Source organism: Heterodontus francisci, chromosome 8 (genome assembly GCF_036365525.1).
Source record: "Heterodontus francisci isolate sHetFra1 chromosome 8, sHetFra1.hap1, whole genome shotgun sequence".
Taxonomy (NCBI): Eukaryota; Metazoa; Chordata; class Chondrichthyes; order Heterodontiformes; family Heterodontidae; genus Heterodontus; species Heterodontus francisci.
Window position 1 is genome coordinate 70,141,798 of NC_090378.1, and position 19,149 is coordinate 70,160,946.

Consider the following 19,149-nt stretch of genomic DNA (forward strand, 5'->3'; position numbering starts at 1 on the left):
ACCTGTGACAAGGGGTTGCCAGGCCCCTGGCTGGAACGACACATTTACATATTAACAGACAGTGCTTGTAGACAAAGGAGCTATTCCCTGCTCCAATTCAATCCACAAACAGACGTGGTCAAACCAGTTAGTCACATGACTAACAACTGGCTGTTGCAGTTTGAACTGAGAGTCTGGCAAAAAGGCAGAATGCTCCTGGAACGAAGAAGACCTCCTGTCTGCCTGCCAGCTCCCATCTCTTTCTCAGCAGCTTCTGAATCCATTGAAGACACATGAACCCCAAGAGAAAAAAGTCTCCTACAGTGAACAAGGTTTAAGAAGAATACTAGGCCCCAACGAAAAGCAAGATCTACCTACAAGCAAGGACTCTACAGTGACCTCAAGACCTGTAACAAAAACTGTTCAGATATTGCCTCAAACTTTTGCAGTTTATTTCTTCTGTGCTTTTCTGTCCCTATCTGCATGTGTGCATCACGTATGCATGCTCACATGGGCGCGTCGTGTATCCGTAGGCATTAACCAAATTAGAGTTTAAGTTTAATAAAATTTCACTTTTCTTCTTTAAAACTAAGAAATCCTGTTTGTGCTGGTTTCTTCGCCTTATAATTGGAAAGTGGTGAACAACGATTCACCAAGGGGGAGCTAAAAACACGGTGTGTTTAAAATTAAACCCTGTTACAGTAAGGCCAGATGAAGGCTGAAAGGGACCCCAGACCTCTTTCTCACCTGGTCGTAACAATACAAATCCACTATGGATTTGTGTGCTTTAAGCTAGCTGCTCTCTTTCTCTGCAGGCAGACAAGCAACTGAGACTGACCAGTAACGACATAAGTGGGGTCCCTCCCTCTCCCTCTCTCCAGACCATCTTGCAAGTTTGAACCCTGCCCGCTGGTTGTAACCAGCCTATCATTGCTGCCGAGACCCCGTGCAGAAAACCATCTGCATCACCGTCTCCAAGGAAACCCCAAATCAGCTGGCCACATCTACAAGCTGGAAACCACAGGAACACCAAGTTCAACCAGAAGACAACTGAGTTACCAAACTCCACAGATTGTATCCTCTTTTTTATTGTTCTGGACTCTAATCCAACCAATCTATTCTTTCCCATTCTGTAACCTATTTGTGTGAGTGAATCTCATGTATATACGTAAGTGTGTGAAAATTGGAGGTAGTTTATTATTTTACTTAGATCGGTTTTTTAAGTACAATAAAGCTAACCTCTTTCTTGCTTATACTCAAGAAAACCTGTCCGATTGGTTCTTATATGATCATAGCACACAGATGGTTAAATACTCAATGAATTGGTAAGCATATCTACTTTTTAAAAGAAATAAACCCTGTTGCGGTCAAACAAGGAGGGATAAGAGGGGAGTCTTTCAACCCCTCCTCACCTGATCATAACAACCTTTAGTAATGTTCATAGTAGATAGCATGAGATACATATATATGTGTGAGAGAGGACACTAATGGAGTAATATACCAGAAGGTTTTGTTTTTGCCATAGAGTCATTGATGTGTGGAACAACCTGTAGATAAAGCAGTTATTCCTCTTCCAATTGAAGCCTTTAAAATAAAATTGAATGAGTATCTTGTTAGAAAGCAATATACTTGACTGTTCCATGAGTAAGTGCAGATACAGTTGGTCAAAGTCTATGTGGCACATGAAGGTCTTTGAGCTGCTGAGATCTGACTGCCATTACAAGGAAAGCAAAACATCCTGAAGAATAACATAGCTTGTAAAATAATGTTAAGTATACTTGAGCTTTGCTGATTCACCTTTAGAGACCAAGGAAAAATTGTGCAGAACTTTGCTTCAGAAGATGAATTGTATTAGGAAGTCTATGGACAGGATTTCTGTTTTGGGTAGGGACCCTGACGTTGGGGTTAAATGTGGGTCCCGATGCCGCACTGTGTTGGGAGCAGTCAGCCAATGTTGAACAATCAAAGCAAAATCAATTCATGGCCACAGGGTGCACGTGCCATGCAATGAAGGACAATGGACGGGCTCTGAAAGTTGGAGGACCAATATGAAGCCCTCCAGCATGAAAGGAGCTGCAGCCTGCAGTTTCAGGTAAGGGAGAGACAGGGCGCTTCCATCTTGAGGCACCCTCTCAGCACTTTTAAAAGATTCAAACTAAAAAATGGCCACAGCTGTCTGACCACCAGTATGAAGGGGATACCCCTCCAAAGGGTGGCCTGCAGCCATAGTTGTGGCTAGGTAAGTGGGGTGACTGGGGGGGGGATCCTCAGATTCATCCTGAAGTGCTGGCCCTGGTCTGCTGCCGAAGGCTGCCTCCAGGCAGCTGCCGTGCTCCCAACACTGCAAAGGGCCCGCAGGCCAACTAGAAAATTCCAGTTGGTCTCTGATCACTGGCCTTAATTGGCCTTTTAATCACCTTAGTTAGCTACCCACCACTTGAGGGCAGGTAGCCATTCTACCAAACCCAGCCTTCCTAAACGGCTTGGGAGCAGGATGGTGCTGGAAATTGGCACAAAGTTAGTCGCCCAACTACCTCCCTTCCTGCCCCATATCAGGGCGAAAATCCTACCCTATGATTCTTTATGGTCTATGGAAGGATGAGTTTATATGATTTCTCATGTGTTTGAATGTGTTGATGGACTGATTTGCTATGTGACAGAGTAATAGAATGCATGGTATCACACATGTAAAGCAGATTTGTAAGCATATTTCCTGCAGAAAGTAAGTGAAAATAGAAGGCAAGCCAATCTGACTCACACTCATGCTCTTTGCAATAACCAACAACTTGCATTTATACAGCATTATTAATGGAGAAAAATATCCAACAGTATTTCACAAAGACGTAAAAAAACAATCAGTTCAAGGCTGGTTGCACAGGGGCTTAGAAGCAGGTTGCTAACCGGCCCACTTAAGAATGGTGAGTAACACTGAGGACAGAAAGACGATAAAATGAATAATTTTTTAAAAAGAAAAAAGTACCTTCCACACTCTTTCTGGGATGCCTGTAGAGTATTTTACTTCAAACTGGACTAGATATGGCTCAGGACTGGGACGTGTCCAACTTAGTTTGAAAAGTCCTTCAGATGTCATTTCAGTTTGAAGATTTAGTGGAGGATTTGTCTTAACTGCAACATACGAAGCATGGTGACAATGAAATTAACTTAACTCTGACAGCCAATGCATGGAGTAAACTTCAAAACCATCATCTTATTTTCAATAAAGGGCCTCAACCTAAACACTCTTCCAAGTGTTAATCAGCTTGCTGTATATTTACAACACTTTCTGTTGTTATTTCAAATTTCCAGAATCCATGGCTTCCTTTTTATTGCTACTATGCTGCTACTGCTTCTCTTCCCAGTATATCCCTGATGGGCCTCTAATCCCTATTACAAGGCAATTATGAATCCTACTGCTACCCACATAAGATAGTTGACTCCATAGAGACTGGAGATCCTTTTGAAACTTTCTACCTGTACGACTCAGTTAAGCATGATGTGCAGTGCAGTTACCAACTGGGCCAGCAAGAGAACTCTCACATCAATATCTTTTCAAATTGCTAATACATCTGGGATAGTTTCAAGGACTAAGATGGAGCTACCCGCTACCGAGTCCACCATTTATCTCAGCTGAGTGTTTCCCTTAAGGCCTTCAAAACTATTTTGGCAGGTTTCCAGAAGATGCTAGACCACGGAATAAAAACTAAAGAATTTTAATGGCGATGGTCTTTGTAAGGAAGGATATATGACTAGTTCCTCTACAATTTTAAAGTAACTGCTATATTTTTCAATGCTTTAACTTTTCTTTGCCTCTTCCAAGTTGTTTCTTTTGATCTAATTTTCTCATCTACTTCAGTTTTCTGTCGAGTCTGTCTCCTTTTTGTAAGTTACTCTTAAAGTTTTGGCAGATACAAGTAGAGAACATAATGCTTCTTTTGTAGAACATGGCTGAAATTTGTCAATTTGTGGTGGTGCAACATGCTCACAGATTTCATATAAAATGTTGAGTTGACATGCAGGTCCCCTGCCACTTGAAATAGCATAATATGTCAAGCCATTCAAATTCCTGTGGTCTAATTGATTTTAAAAGAATATCATTTCATTATTGTAAATAAAAAATGAACCTCTTAAAACTGATTACTGGGAAATGTTTAGATCGGACGCAAAACGGACCAGAGTTCTGATGAAAGGTCACAGACCTGAAACATTAACTCTGCTTCTCTCTCCACAGATACTGCCAGACCTGCTGAGTATTTCCAGCACTTTCTGTTTTTATTTCAGAAAATCAGTAATGTGCCATACAAGAATTGCTCAATGTTTCTCTCTCTCAGTTTTTAATGTTTTATTGTTTCTATAACAGGGAGTTTTCTTTTTAAAAAAAGTGGAGTGTGCTTGAAAAAATGGCCACCAAAGGTTAAGCCTGTATATTCAAACTGTCTTACTGTCTCGTAAGAATACAAGGATACATTCAAAGCTAAGAGGTGTCAAATACACATATCCTGAACCCATCAAGAAACATTTTTGAATTGAATGGATACTTCTGAAACAAAGAAAGTGTGCAGTAGCCACACCCTGGGCCATGGTCAGTCACCACAGGGATGAAGATTTATGACTCCCAACAGAGACAAGATGTGAGACAATTTTGGCCTTAAAAGTAGCTCTCTCACACAGAGAGAGAGAGACACACACACACAGACATAGGACACACATCACAAAAGCCTGTCCAGCTGAGAGCTGGGTGAAAATCCAGCAAGTAAAAAGAGCGTGCCCTGCTGTGAGTTCTATACTTCAACGTGTGCAGCAAAGAACTGAAAGTGATCTATCCCATCCCCTCATTGAAGATCAACTACCAAAGAAATCTACAAAACCCAGGCTTCCAAATTTAAATAATAAACTAACCTCTAAGAAGATTCAACAGGTTACTGCGAATCCAAAAACCAACCTCACTTCAAACCCCTTACCTCTTTTCCTCTCCATCTCTTCTTGTGTGCGCAAGTGAATGTGTGTGCGGGTGTGTTTGTGAACATTTCTGGAATACATATTGTTCAATAAATAATTAATCTTCTGTTTTAAACTTACAAGGAAACCTGTTGCTGTCTGTTTATTTGACAAATACAACACAAAGGGGTTAAAACCCGAGTATCAAAAACGCTTGCTGCGGTCATTTGGGAGTTGAACAGTGGGGACCACCCACACCCCTCACCATGTGGCCGTAACACTTAACAGAAAACATCGGCATTAATGATATTCTTTTAAAATCAGTTGGACCACAGGAATAGTAAAGCGTCACTTGTTATTTAAAACAGAGTACTTTTTAATGTGTGGAATACAGATTCAATTTCCAACACCACTGAGTTCCCAGTTTCAACTATGCTACCATAAGGAGTTGCCAGCAGAAGCTAGGCAGAGAAGGAAAATCAGGGAGGAAGTCAAGATTTAAGCATAGTTTTTGAACCTCCCAACAGCGTGAGCTGGAATGCAATTGGCAGACTGCTCAGAAAAGGTTACCCAAACATCTTGGCTGCAATTGACATCTGGCATATGAAGGAAAACAGAGTTCATTTTCAAGAAATATAGAAAAAAATAAGATCTACTACATCGCCCAGTTTCCTAGTGCACATGTTCATTGCTCTTGGTCATAACTACAGAACATTTGTGATTTATTAGCACTGTTTTTTCTAATTAATATAAAGCTATGACTCACACAGCATAATATGGGTAGCATATTCCAAGTAGTTACTGTTATTTTCTATGAAACTTAGGATTTTTCTTCAGACTGAAACCAGCTGATTCTATTTATTATATACACACTGTTCTCAATTAGACTCAGGGAGTTCTGGCCCAGTTCTTAATAAACAAGGATTCATAGCAAAAAAGTACATATAATTTGTCTCGTACTCGGACAGTCCCTAAAAATGCCTGGCGAAACAAAGATTACATTGGTATAGTTAGAGTTCATCTCTGGACAGCCAGTTGGTGAAGGATAGTACTGGAACCAATCTTTACTCAGTCTTATATTTATCTACAGAGTTAAACATTACAAGCTTTCACCTCCTAACTCAATCACATCATTTTCAATAAGTGTCTCTTTATATGTGGTTGTGATAATTTCTGGAATGCATATTGTTCAATAAATAATTAATCTTCTGTTTTAAACTTACAAGGAAACCTGTCGCTGTCTGTTTATTTGACAAATAAAACACAAAGGGGTTAAAACCCTAGTATCAAAAACACTTGCTGCGGTCAGCTGGGAGTTGAACAGTGGGAACCACCCACACCCCTCCAACTCAAGTAAAACCCCCAGTAAATGCCCAATATCTGTATACAATTAAATATAATTAATGTACAATTAACAGTTAGGGACACATTCCTGTAAAGTATTCAGAGATGATGAAGAGATGAGCCAGAATCAAGTGTCCAGATATCTTCCTTTAAAGCATTTACTAACATACTTCTTCCTACAATCTACAGGCTTTAGAAGCTCAATCTGGCATAATCTAATCTCTTTTTCTTGAGTTACAAAACATAAGGGTATAAGAAATAGGAGCAACAGTAGGCCACTTGGCCCCTCAAGCCTGCTCCGCTATTCAATAAGATCATGGTTGATCTGATTGTGGCTTTAACTCCACATTCCTGCCTGTCCCTACAACGCTTGACTCTTTCATTTCCTCTACTATGCATTTCAACCTTGGTGTCATGCACAAGAAAATTTATATTACATGATGTTATAGGAACAGAGAACTTTGAGGTCTTTCCAGACTTACCTACATTAATAGGTGTGACAGACATCAAAGGTGTCTGGAAGATTCCAGAGTTGGTGATCAGTTCTATCCACATGAAATACTTGTGATTTAGGTCAATGGATGATATAATGCACTTAATTATATGATGCTGCATGCAGTTACTAACATACATTGACAAGTTGCCTTCCTTCTGGTCAAATGATCTGCAAATGACAGAAACAAAGAGCAGATCAGGTATTAATCCTTGATGGAATGGGGAAATGAAAGATGGCCTTTACTCTTCAAGATCAGCAAACCACAAGATCTTAAACAAAACAGAAAATGTTGTAAACACTCAGCAGGTAAGGTGGAATCTACGGAGAGAAGTTGAGGTTTTAGGTATGGGCTTGTTGTTAAACCAAAATGTTTGTTTTTGGTTAAAAATTCTGCTCAGACAATTCTGATATCTATGTTCACGCAAAAACAATAATTATCTGGGGATGTGTGAGGGGGGCTATCAGCATTTATGAAACATTACATTGAACAGGAAAAACAGTACAAAAAAGTCAACTAACAAGTATGAATGCAGTACTCTCTCTATGGTCATTAAATTGAGAGTTAAGCTGAAAATTGTTCTGAAGTTTTTAAAGGGAACACTATCCAAACAAATTCAATACTTTCCTTTGATTGCAAGAATTTTTTTTTTTTAACAGGAGCTGTTACTTAAATTTAACAGGAATTTTTCTTCTAGGCGGAGACACACAGGCTGATTGCAATTCCCAATACATTCTCACCTTAATACGTAAACAGCCCGTAAGGTGACTTTTCTTTTACAGCACCCATTTTTCCCTTACACTGTCAAAGTGTATTCAAGTGTTAACAGGCTCAGGTTGCTAAAATAAGTTTGTGCCCTTACAAGCAGTACTCTTAATATAGACAAGATAGGCATATAACAAACAAGCAAAACTGCACACCTCCCCTTCACCTCGGATTCTTAGTAGACTTGCTCCACACACATTTTTGGGCATCTGTTCATAGCCCAACTGGTTGTGCAATGCTGCTGGTTAGTAATCAATGTTGTTTCTTCTCCTCCTCTTACTCTCCAGCAACAGAAGAGAATGTGACAACTCCTATTGTAACACAACCGAAATTAAAGTCACCATGTGAGGAATTTCAGGCACAGATCCACATCCCATCACCCTGTGGTGCAAAATGTTGAAGCAGTTTGGAAATTAGCCTTCAAGCAATTTCACAACAAAAGGTTACTGTGTAACACTGCAGTAAACACAATCTTCAGTTCCTTCCCTGTCTTCAGAAATCCTGGTCAGCTAGACTATGTTAACAAATCAGCTTACCAAGTTTCCATTTACTTACAGCACATCCAGATGGTGCATTCTGTACTTTACAAACTTGCTGATCTTCCAGTCACTTGGCTTCAAGTTACAGACCAACAGTGTCAGGTCTCCAGCTGTCCAACATTTGATGTTCATTTTTATACCTGAAAAGAATAAATTCATAAAAACAAAATCCCGTGAAAGCTGATAATCAACCAAAGTCAAGTAAAAGTAATTTTGTGGTCTTTATAAGATGATTTGACAGTTGCCCCATTGGTTCAGTGGACAAATACACCAGGCAATGGGGAACTGCACCGTATGGAGCAGAAACGTCTTATGTTTCATTATTGGTGCACTCAGCTTGGATGGCCGCAGGATGTTGCAATTGGCATTGATGTTCCTAAACCATGGATGTCCAACCTTTTTGCATGAGGGGTCACATTACAATTTTTGTCCTACATAGGGGGCCGCTGAGCAAATTTCGGAAAGATAAAAGCATTAGAAATAGGGCATACTGGGGAAAAAAAATTACTAACCTTTTTTCCAACAACTCCTCCCTTCGCCCACCATGCACCAAGAGCGGAAACACACTGACACTCAGCGTGGCTCTGCGCTCTGAACTGCGCATCGCCTCCTTCCGCCAGCACCGTCCCCGTCTCTACAAGCTCACCCCACCCCCACACAGTCTTTGCGTGCTCACCAATGCCCCCCCCCCCCCACTGTCTGTGTGCTCACCCCTCCCCACACTGTCTCTGCATGCTCACCCACCCCCCTCCCCCCCACCCCGGTCGCTGAGTGCTCAACTCCACCTCCCCCCAACTGACTGCACCAGTCTTTCCAGCAAGTCCCGCTCCCCGCGCTCCTATTCGGTGAAGTTCTGCATGCAGGCAAACTGTTCACGCTTTTGACTGGTGAGCTTCCACGCCAATCGCATGAGCGTTACTCTGCCCCCAACCCTCCCCCACTTACTGCTACTCGCTGCAGGTAGCGAAGACAAGTGACTGCTCAGGTACAGGCTGAACTGCACCAACTCTCCGTTCACTTACTGCTAACAATGGGGGGACACAAACTAAACAAATTCAGTCTCACCTCTTTCTGTTCACAAGTTATAAATCATTGGCGGGCTGAATTGAAAACTTTGGCGGGCCTGATTCTGGCCTGCGGGCCCTATGTTGAACAACCCTGCCCTAAGCTAAAGGAAAGGGCGAAGAAAAGAATAACAGTCAGGTTTCCTGCTCCTCATTGTGGCATCAGCAAATCCTGTTGAAAAACATGCATGGATGCAGGTTGCATGGAGACAGGATCAAGTTAGACTCTGATGCCCACCTCTATAACCCATGATCAAGTAGCTTCCCAGCACCCAGTGAATAAATTCACACATGAAGAATAGCCACTTGAATAAGTTACCTTGGCCACAAAATTCAGTTCTGTACACTGCATTTTTGGCACAACGGGTGCCATTTCGGGTCCAGATTGGCTTGCTCTATATGCACATGCTACTGGTGCTGGCCACGTTGGATGGCATTTTGATAAGTTCCTTAAGGCAGGTGCTGGGAACGTGTGCCGAATGTATGCAGAGTAAGCAGATTGTGACTTGATTTGTTGTAGAGGTGCCATTTTGACTTCAATGCTCTAGCTAATATCCTTTCTTAATCTTGAACAAGCATTCAGCAACTGGAAAAAATGCCCTCCCCACCACCACCTCCACCCACCCACCCCCCACCCACCCAGTGCAATTTAATGGCATCAACCACTTTCAGCTTAGTTGGTGATTGGCTGTTGCTGAGTTACTGGAAGTGTTCGGAGATTTGTACTGCTACATAAAGTTGGTGAAGTCAACGGTGAATGGTTTGGTATGGGATGTGGTGAAGGCTTTGGTTCTCACTTCAAGGATTCTGCATAAACCACTGGATCCCAGTCATGGGTGCTGCAGTTTCTATTCCCTTTGGCCTGCAGCATGACACAGAATGAGCAGAGGTGGCACAGAGGAGGACAAGCTGCTGTAAGAGGAAGAAGGAGGTGGAGAAAGGCTCTCAGCAAGAGGTCATAAACACCCAGGGTCTTCAGGCAGTAATTCTCCCATCTCAACCTCAGCGAGAAACAGTGTGTATATTTCCGTTTCACGAAGGATATGCTCACAGAAATCTGCCACCTGTTGCAGGCAGACCTCCAGTCTCAAAGCAAGATGACAATGGCATTGCTAGTGTTGAGGTGACTGTGGCCCTGAACATTTTCATGTCAGGCTTCTTCGAGGCTGGAGCAGGGGCAATCTCCAACATCTCGTAATTTGCAGTCCACTGTTATATAACGGGAGGTCACTGATGCTCTATATGCGAAGAGTGGGGAATATATTGCATTGTCTCTTCCCAGAGAAAAGCACGCACAGCAAGCATGCGACTTTGCCAGGATAGCAGGTTTCCCCATGGTGTAGGGTGCCATTGACTGCACGCATCGTTTTGCGGGTGCTGCATCGAAATTCACTGATGCACTGCGTGCAAAGGTTTCCATTCCCTCAATGTGCTGCTGGTGTGCAACCATACTCAGTGCAATATGCAGGTCAATGCCCGCTATCCTGGGAGCAGTCATGATACCTTTATTCTGCACTGGTACACTGTACCATCAGCATTTGAACCATCATGAGAGTCCTGAGGGTGGCTACTGGGGGACAAGAGCTATCCGCTGACCACCTGTTTCATGATTCCAGTGCGCAATCCATGGACAAGTAGGAGGCATGCACATTATAAGAGCCATGCTACCACATGAAATATCATTGAGCAGACCATTTGAGTGACTAAGCAACACTTCTGCTATCTGCACTGCTCTGGAGAAGCTCTACAGTACTCTCCAGAGTATGTGTCACAATCGTCATGGTCTGCTCTATCCTGCACAAACTCACCATCCTGAGGGCACAAGCCTTGTTAACCAGATATACGGTGAACAACTGAGGAGGAGGAAGATGAACAGGAGGGAAAGAGGAGAAGAAAACCAAGGACCAAGAGCTTAAGGAAAGAGGCAACCAACACAGTCGCTTCCTGGCTGGGCTGTTCGTAATCCACTCATAGGACTGTGATATCAGTGAACACAACCCCAATACCCCATTCAACAACTATCCGACCTTACCTTCCCTCTGATACTGACCATCACAGTGTTCTCTTAGTCACACTGCTTGAAATGAAGGCCACCACAAACAAACATTCCAAACCAACTTTATCAACCAAACCATCCGATATTTCATTCCCTTATTGCCTGTCTTCCATGTGTCTTTGCCTGCCCTGGTGCTTCTACACAGTGCTACCCCAGTGGCTGTAGCATGGCTGGTGGAAGGCTGCTGACTTTCAGTGGGGGAGACTGCAGATAGCCTTGAAGGACAATTTCAAGCAGCTCAGGCCTCAGTACTCCCAGCTTTGGACTGTACCACCTCAACATGGGCAACAGTACTCTGGGCTGGCTGACTGACAGGCAACAGCAAAGGCACTGGCAGAGTGATAGTTTTGGGAGGATGAATGTTGTCATCCTAGAGAGAGGACAGCAGGTTCTTGCATCACGGAGATGCTGCTAATCCCTGGGACGGTGCCTCAGCAAACCTTGCAATCTATTAAGAGGACAGATTGCTGAACTGCTGTGAGATACGGCAAGCCCCTTTGAACACTGGAATCTGCAGGCATGATAGCAGCAGCTTGAGCATTTGTGGTAGCAGGCTGAGTATGCATGACTTCAGTTGAAGCTTCTACTGCAGCACTCAGACTTTGGTGGCTTCTACTTGTACTGTAATAAGAACATAAGAGATGGGAGCAGGAGTAGGCCATTCGGCCCCTCAAGCCTGCCCCTCCATTCGATAAGATAGTGGCTGATCTGCCCCAGACCTCAACTGCTCTTTCGTGCCAGCTCCTCATAGCCCTCAACTCCTGATATTTCAAAGGTCTATCTATCTCCTCTTTAAATACTTCCAGTGATCTAGCCTCCACAACTCTCCGGGGTTGAGAATTCCAGACATTCACGACCCTCAGAGAAGAAATTCCTTTGCATCTCAGTTTTAAATGAATGTCCCCTTATTCTGTAATTATGTCCCCTAGTTCAATATTCCCCCACTAGTGGAAACATCTTCTCAACATTTACCCTGTCAAGCCCCCTCAGAACCTTGTAAGTTTCAATAAGATCATCCCTCATTCTTCTAAACTCGAATGAATAAAGGCCTACCCTGTTTAGCCATTCTTGATAAGTCAACTCCTTCATCCCAGGAATCAGCCTAGTGAATCTCTTTTGAACTGCCTCCAATACCAGTATATCCTTTCTTAAATCCAGGGACCAAAACTGTACACAGTACTCCAGGTGTAGTCTCACCAACACCCTGTACAGTTGTAACAAGGCTTCCCTATTTTTAAACTCCAACCCCCTAGCAATAAAGGCCAAAATTCCATTTGCCTTCTTAATTACTTGCTGTATCTGCATATTAATTTTTTGTGTTTCATGCACAAGAACACCCAGATCCCTCTGTGTTGCACTTTTTTGGAGTCTCTCTCCATTTAAATAATAGTCTGCCTTTTGATTCTTCCTACCAAAGTGCATGACCTCAGACTTTCCTACATTAAACTCCATCTGCCAAGTTTTTGTCCACTCACTCAACCTATTTATATCCCCTTGCAGATTCCTTATGTCCTCATCACAACATGCCCTCCCACCTATTTTTGTATCATCAGCAATAGAAGCTGAATCATCAGCCATCACATGCTTCATTATGGTTGCATCCTCAAGTGTGTTAATGGAGTTGGCCACTATTTCCACACTGGAAAGGATGAGCTCCAAGATTTGTACAAAGCCGTGTAGAAGGTTGATGCTGGACTCCTCTGTGCTCCTTGGCAGTGACCACAGGCTTTCTGGCATTTCTGTGGTGCGTGCCCATCAGCTTTTTTCAGTGCCTTGCCCTATTAAAGTCCTCAGCTGAGTCCTCTGTGTTAATGGTATATTAATTGTATTTGATTGTATGAGCATGGTGGGCATTAAATGGGTATTCATTTGAGCCCCCATAAAAAGACATATGAAAACTGTGGGTATTGAGGTTAGGAGGTGTATACTTGCAATCTGTAACTCTGCAAATAAATGTAAACATGCATAAAGATCGACTCCAATTCTATCCTTAACCAACTGGCTTTCTGGACTACAACATGGTAGCAGAGAATGGTTGCCTAAAGGTGAAGGTTGGAAGCTAAGACAAAAAAGGTCACAGGAAACTATAATCCTACTAGCGAAAATGGCAGAAAGCAAGTGTAAATTGTTCGGGTATGATTACCCTCCGATGTTCTCGGAGTCTGAACCATATGTCCAGTGGAAGAATGAAGTGGATATGTGGACATGGGTTACATCCCTATCAAAGAGGAAACAAGTTATGCCTTGGTGATGTCGTTTCCTACCAGAATAAAATCTGAAGTAAAATATTTGGTGAGCTGGATGCACCTAGCTGGATAGTAATAGAGGGTCCAAACCTCCATCAGAGTTCTTAGATAAAATTTACAAAGATGATGATATGTTAAATAAGGTATGGCTAGACCTGGAGAGATTTCGGAAAATAGATCGTCATTCCATTAGAGCAAAATATCATGAACTTTAACAGATTGTATAAAAGTTTAGTGATATTCAACTTGGAAATCCCTGGATCAGTACTAGTGTTTAAATTGCTGGACTGTGCTAAGGTGTCTCATGTGGACAGGCTCCTGGTTCTATTGAGGATGTGGTTCTTGGAAAGGGAGTGCTCTGAGACATTGTATAAGATCACCTAAGACAAATTTAATTGAGAGGTTTGCTATATTATAAAAGAGAGTGTCATAGGGAACGGAGAGGCCCTGGCAAGGTGATGGGTCATGACAATAAGACAGTAGTTATCAAACATGACAGGTCAAACAGTTAAGGTTCATGTCTCATGATTAATTGGAATTAATTACAAAATCTTGGACTCTGAGCAATTAATATGAGTAAATCTTGCACTTCAAATGCTCATATGTTTTGTGATAAAGGTCCTGAGGAACAGAATACAGTAGGTCAAGAGCTAGATAGTGATAATGTGAATGATCATGATACACAGGACAGAGCTGTCACATCCAGAGTGTGTACGCAGGTGACATGTATTCCAGAAGAGTCCCGTGAATGGAGGGATGTGACAATTGTGGAACATGCAGGAAAAGCTACTGGCATGTTTAAATGTTGGTTAAATGGTCAGGATGATGGCCAAGAAGCAAAGTCCATGGACTGAAGAATTAGGTGAAAAAGAGTGGAGAATAAGAAAGTGGCGCAGTGGTTAGCACCGCAGCCACACAGCTCCAGCGACCCGGGTTCAATTCTGGGTACTGTCTGTGTGGAGTTTGCAAGTTCTCCCTGTGTCTGCGTGGGTTTTCTCCGGGTGCTCCGGTTTCCTCCCACAAGCCAAAAAAGACTTGCAGGTTGGTAGGTAAATGTAGGGACAGGTGGGTATGTGGTAGGAATATGGGATTAGTGTAGGATTAGTATAAATGGGTGGTTGATGGTCGGCACAGACTCGGTGGGCCGAAGGGCCTGTTTCAGTGCTATATCTCTAAAAGTGCAGTGCAAGTACGAATAATGGATTCAGAAGTGACTCTTGCATACCGAAAAAAGACTCTCCAACAGTGCGAGAGGGCGATCTCGCAGTTGTAGTCCCAACAGACATAAAGCCTGGAATTTTCCGTCCCCCCACAGGAGCTGGCTGAAGGCCGGGTGGGGTGGGGGAGGGGTGTTGTAACATTCAGTGGGAGGTGGTGGGCGCCGTTCTCATCACCTTCCTGCCCCGCTGCAATTTTACGGGGGGCAGCAGCAATGAGAAATGGCCTGCCTGATCCAGGCCACTTAAGGCCCTTAAGTGTCCAACTAACTGCCACTTAAGAGCCTCCTCCCACCGCCGCTGGTATATTACCAGTGATGAGTGGGCAGCGCAGTCCCTCCAGGAGGCCTCACAGTAAAATCTGGCGGCCTCTTTGCAGGCTGGGGGTTGGGGGAAGCCTCCTGATCGGGCACCCTGTCCCCCTCGGAGGACCCCCATCCCCCCATGGCCCAACGCCCCCAATGAACTACATTCCCCCCATTCACCACCCAACCAACAACCCCTCTTGCCTCGCCGGGGCCTGGCTGGTTATCCCCAGCGTAAGCCCACAAACTTACCTTTTTGCCAGGGCCCCATGTTCCTTTCCCTGGCTGCAGCCACAGCAATGGTCACCACTCCTGCTGGCGCTGCTGGGACTAACAGCTCCTGACCTGCTGATTGGCTGTGAGTTCTTGGAGGCAGCACTTCCTGCCTCAGAGGGCCAGAAATCCCACCCAAAGCCAATTAAGGTCCTGGGCCATGTAAAGTTATAGCATGGCTCCCAGGCCCAGCAGAGGCAGGCTCGCCCCTGACTTTTAGGCCAGTGGGCAGGGCCTCTCACCCAACGTAAAATTCTGCCCAAAATTGCAAGCAGAGGTTGTAGCTTGAAAAGATTACACAATGAAATAAAGGCCACAGAACAGAAATAGAAGTCCTCATGATCATGAAGTTTTGGTGGCTGCCAATAAACTTGTGGATAAACTAATGAAAAGGGCAAAACAAAGGGAATTAGATAGTTGGAGAGAGTTTGGAATTTATTCTGAGGTACCAGATAAGGGGTGACCAGATTTGTCACATCGGTGGACTTGTACTGAAAAAGTCCTTGCAGATGGGACTTATAAGGCTAAAGCGAAGCTAGTTGCTAGGAGTTTTGAAGAGTGACTGGGTAATCAAGATGTTAGAGTGGACTCTTCCACAGCTGGAAAAGCAGGCCTGAAAATCTATTCAGTTCTTTTGGTCACATATTCATGAGAGTGTAGATTGACAATTTCCAGTTTCCTGGTCCCAACCGCCTCCTCTTCACTATGGATGTCCAATCGCTCTACACCTCCATCCCCCACCAGGATGGCTTAAGGGCTCTCCGCTTCTTCCTTGAACAGAGGCCCAAACAGTTGGGGGAGGGGGCCTGAGTAGGACTGGACCACCACCCTCCTCCGCCTGGCTGAACTTGTTCTCACATTGAACAACTTCTCCTTCAAATCCACGCACTTCCTTCAAGTAAAAGGTATTGCGAGGGGAACCGGTTGGGTCCTAGTTATGCCTGTCTTTTTGTGGGATATGTCGAGCATTCTTTGTTCCAGTCCTACTCAGGCCCCCTCCCCCAACTCTTTCTCCGGTACATTGATGACTGTATCGGTGCCGTTTCCTGCTCCCGCCCTGAACTGGAAAACTTTATCAACTTTGCTTCCAAATTCCACCCTTCTCTCACCTTTACATGGTCCATCTCTGACACTTCCCTTCCCTTCCTCGACTTCTCTGTCTCCATCTCTGGGGATAGGTTGTCTACTAATATCCATTATAAGCCCACCGACTCCCACAGCTACCTGGACGACACTTCTTCACACCCTACCTCCTATAAGGACTCCATTCCATTCTCCCAGTTTCTCCGTCTCCGACGCATCTGCTCTGATGATGCTACCTTCCATGACAAGCGCTTCTGATATGTCTTCCTTTTTCCTCAACCGAGAATTCTCCCCCCACTGTGGTTGACAGGGCCCTCAACCGTGTCCGGCCCATTTCCCGCACCTGTACCCTCACCCCTTCCCCTCCCTCCCAGAAGTGTGACAGGGTTCCCCTTGTCCTCACTTTCCACCTATCAGCCTCCATATCTAAAGGATCATCCTCCGCCATTTCCGCCACCTCCAGCATGATGCCACTACCAAACGCATCTTCCCCTCCCTTCCCCTGTCAGCATTCCGAAGGGATCGTTCCCTCCGCGACACCCTGGTCCACTCCTCCATTACCCCCACCACCTCATCCCCGTCCCATGGCACCTTCCCCTGCAATCGCAGGAGGTGTAATACCTGCCCATTTACCTCCTCTCTCCTCACTATCCCAGGCCCCAAACACTCCTTTCAGGTGAAGCAGCGATTTACTTGTACTTCTTTCAATGTAGTATACTGTATTCGCTGCTCACAATGTGGTCTCCTCTACATTGGGGAGACCAAATGCAGACTGGGTAACCGCTTTGAGGAACACTTCCGCTCAGTCCACAAGCAGGACCCTGAGCTTCCGGTTTCTTGCCATTTCAACACTCCCCCCTGCTCTCATGCTCACATCTCTATCCTGGGCTTGCTGCAGTGTTCCAGTGAACATCAACGCAAGCTCGAGGAACAGCATCTCATTTTCCGATTAGGCACACTACAGCCTGCCGGACTGAACATTGAGTTCAATAATTTCAGAGCATGACGGGCCCCCCATTTTACTTTTACTTTCAGTTATTTTTTATTTTTTACATTTTTTACAATTTTTTTTCTTTTGTTTATTTCATTTCATTGTAGTTTGTTTAGTTTGCTTACCCACTGTTTTTTTTTCATGTTTGTACTTGCTGCTGCTCAATCTTCAGTTCGTTAACACCCTATCTGTACTAATGCTTTGTCTTTCAACACACCATTAACATATTGTTTGCCTTTGTTCCATGGCCTCTTGGTCAGCTATGTGGCCTTGTCCAATCTACACCTTCTCCTTTGTTATCTCTTGCTCCACCCCCGGCTCATTTGCTTATAACCTTCCACATTTCTAATATTTGCTAGTTCCGAAGAAGGGTCACTGACTCGAAACGTTAACTCTGCTTCTCTTTCCACAGATGCTGCCAGACCTGCTGAGTGGTTCCTGCATTTCTTGTTTTTATTTCAGATTTCCAGCATCCGCAGTATTTTGCTTTTATATTAACATAAAAACCATGTTTCTGCAGAGAGGCACTTTTCTGAGAGGAGTGTTTTGAAACCGCCCAAAAAGACAGCAGATGCAGAAGAAAAACTATGGAAACTAAACAAATGTGTCCCTGGCACGTATGATGCTTCCAGGGTGTGGTATTTTTTCAGTGAGATTTGTTTCACTCAAAATAGGTTGTGTTCAAATAAAAGCAGATCCTGCAATGTTTTATTGGTATCATAAAGGAAAATGTTCGGGCATCTTCATGATGCACAATGTTGATTCTTTTGGGGTGATACCATGGAATTTAAAAAATATGCTATTAATAAGATTGGGTAAAACTTAAAATTGGGAGTCAGTCTTGTCCAGCTTTTAACAAGATTGTTTTAGATATTAAGCAGAGTAAGTCTGAAATAACGTTAAGTCAACAACCCGATTTAGAAAGTGTTACTCCCATCCCGGCTAGCTCATCACCGAAAGATGGTGTTTTATCGAACGAGACAGAGCAATTGTGAAGCTTGATTGCACTGAGACTAGACCAGATGCCAGTTTTGATGTATTTGAGTTACTATACCCTAAAGTCGAACGTTTGAAGAGCAAATAAAACATTTTAAAAAATGTAATCTGGAGAAATGCATGTCATCCGTAGATGACCCAGAGAACATGGGCCGGAATTTTACTGCCCCCCAATGAGCGGGCTAATGGTGGTTGAGGGGGGGGGGGGAGGGCATAAAACTGAGTGGGAGGCAGGGGGACCATTCCCGACCTCCTCCTATCACCGATGCAATTTTACATGGGGCGGCAGTGGCGAGAAACTGCCAGCCCGCCCCAGGCCAATCAAGGCTCTTAATTGGCTAATTAACTGGCACTTAAGGGCCTCTGCCCCCTGCTGGTGGTATTTTACCCTTGGTGGCTGGACGGCAAAGGCCCCAAGAACCCCGCCTGGTAAAACCAGGTGGCCTTCTTGTGGGCTGGGAGGGGGCCCTCCTGATCAGGCATCCTGTGCCCCACAGAGAGTCCCCCCTGAAGCCCCAACCTCCCACAACGGACAACATTCCCCCTACAGGTGGAAGGTGTCATAAACCATGCCATCAAGTGGCACTTGCTAAGCATTAACCTGCTCAGTGACGCTCAGTTTGGGTTCCGCCAGGGCCACTCACTCCTGACCTCATTACAGCCTTGGTTCAAACATGGACAAAAGAGCTGAACTCAAGAGGTGAAATGAGAGTTAATGCCCTTGACATCAAAAGCAGCATTTGACCGAGTATGGCAACAAGGAGCCCGAGCAAAACTGAGGTTAATGGGAATCAGGGGGAAAACCCTCCGCTGGCTGGAGTCATATCTAGCGCAAAGGAAGATGGTTGTGGTTGTTGGAGGT

At 44.2% G+C, this 19,149-nt stretch overlaps 1 protein-coding gene across 6 annotated transcripts in view; it reads right to left on the minus strand.

The window, feature by feature from the left end:
• Positions 1-19,149, minus strand: part of lepr (leptin receptor) — a 165,123-nt gene that overhangs the window by 94,517 nt on the left and 51,457 nt on the right. For 5 of the 6 annotated variants that reach the window (XM_068037296.1, XM_068037298.1, XM_068037297.1 and 2 more), the window contains 3 exons: positions 8,073-8,196; positions 6,741-6,922; positions 2,960-3,105 (listed from right to left, as the gene is read on the minus strand). In XM_068037296.1, coding sequence (XP_067893397.1) covers positions 2,960-3,105; positions 6,741-6,922; positions 8,073-8,196 — 452 coding nt within the window. Of the gene's footprint in view, positions 1-2,959; positions 3,106-6,740; positions 6,923-8,072; positions 8,197-19,149 lie in introns of those variants that run through there. The other variant, XM_068037299.1, reaches the window with a different exon arrangement.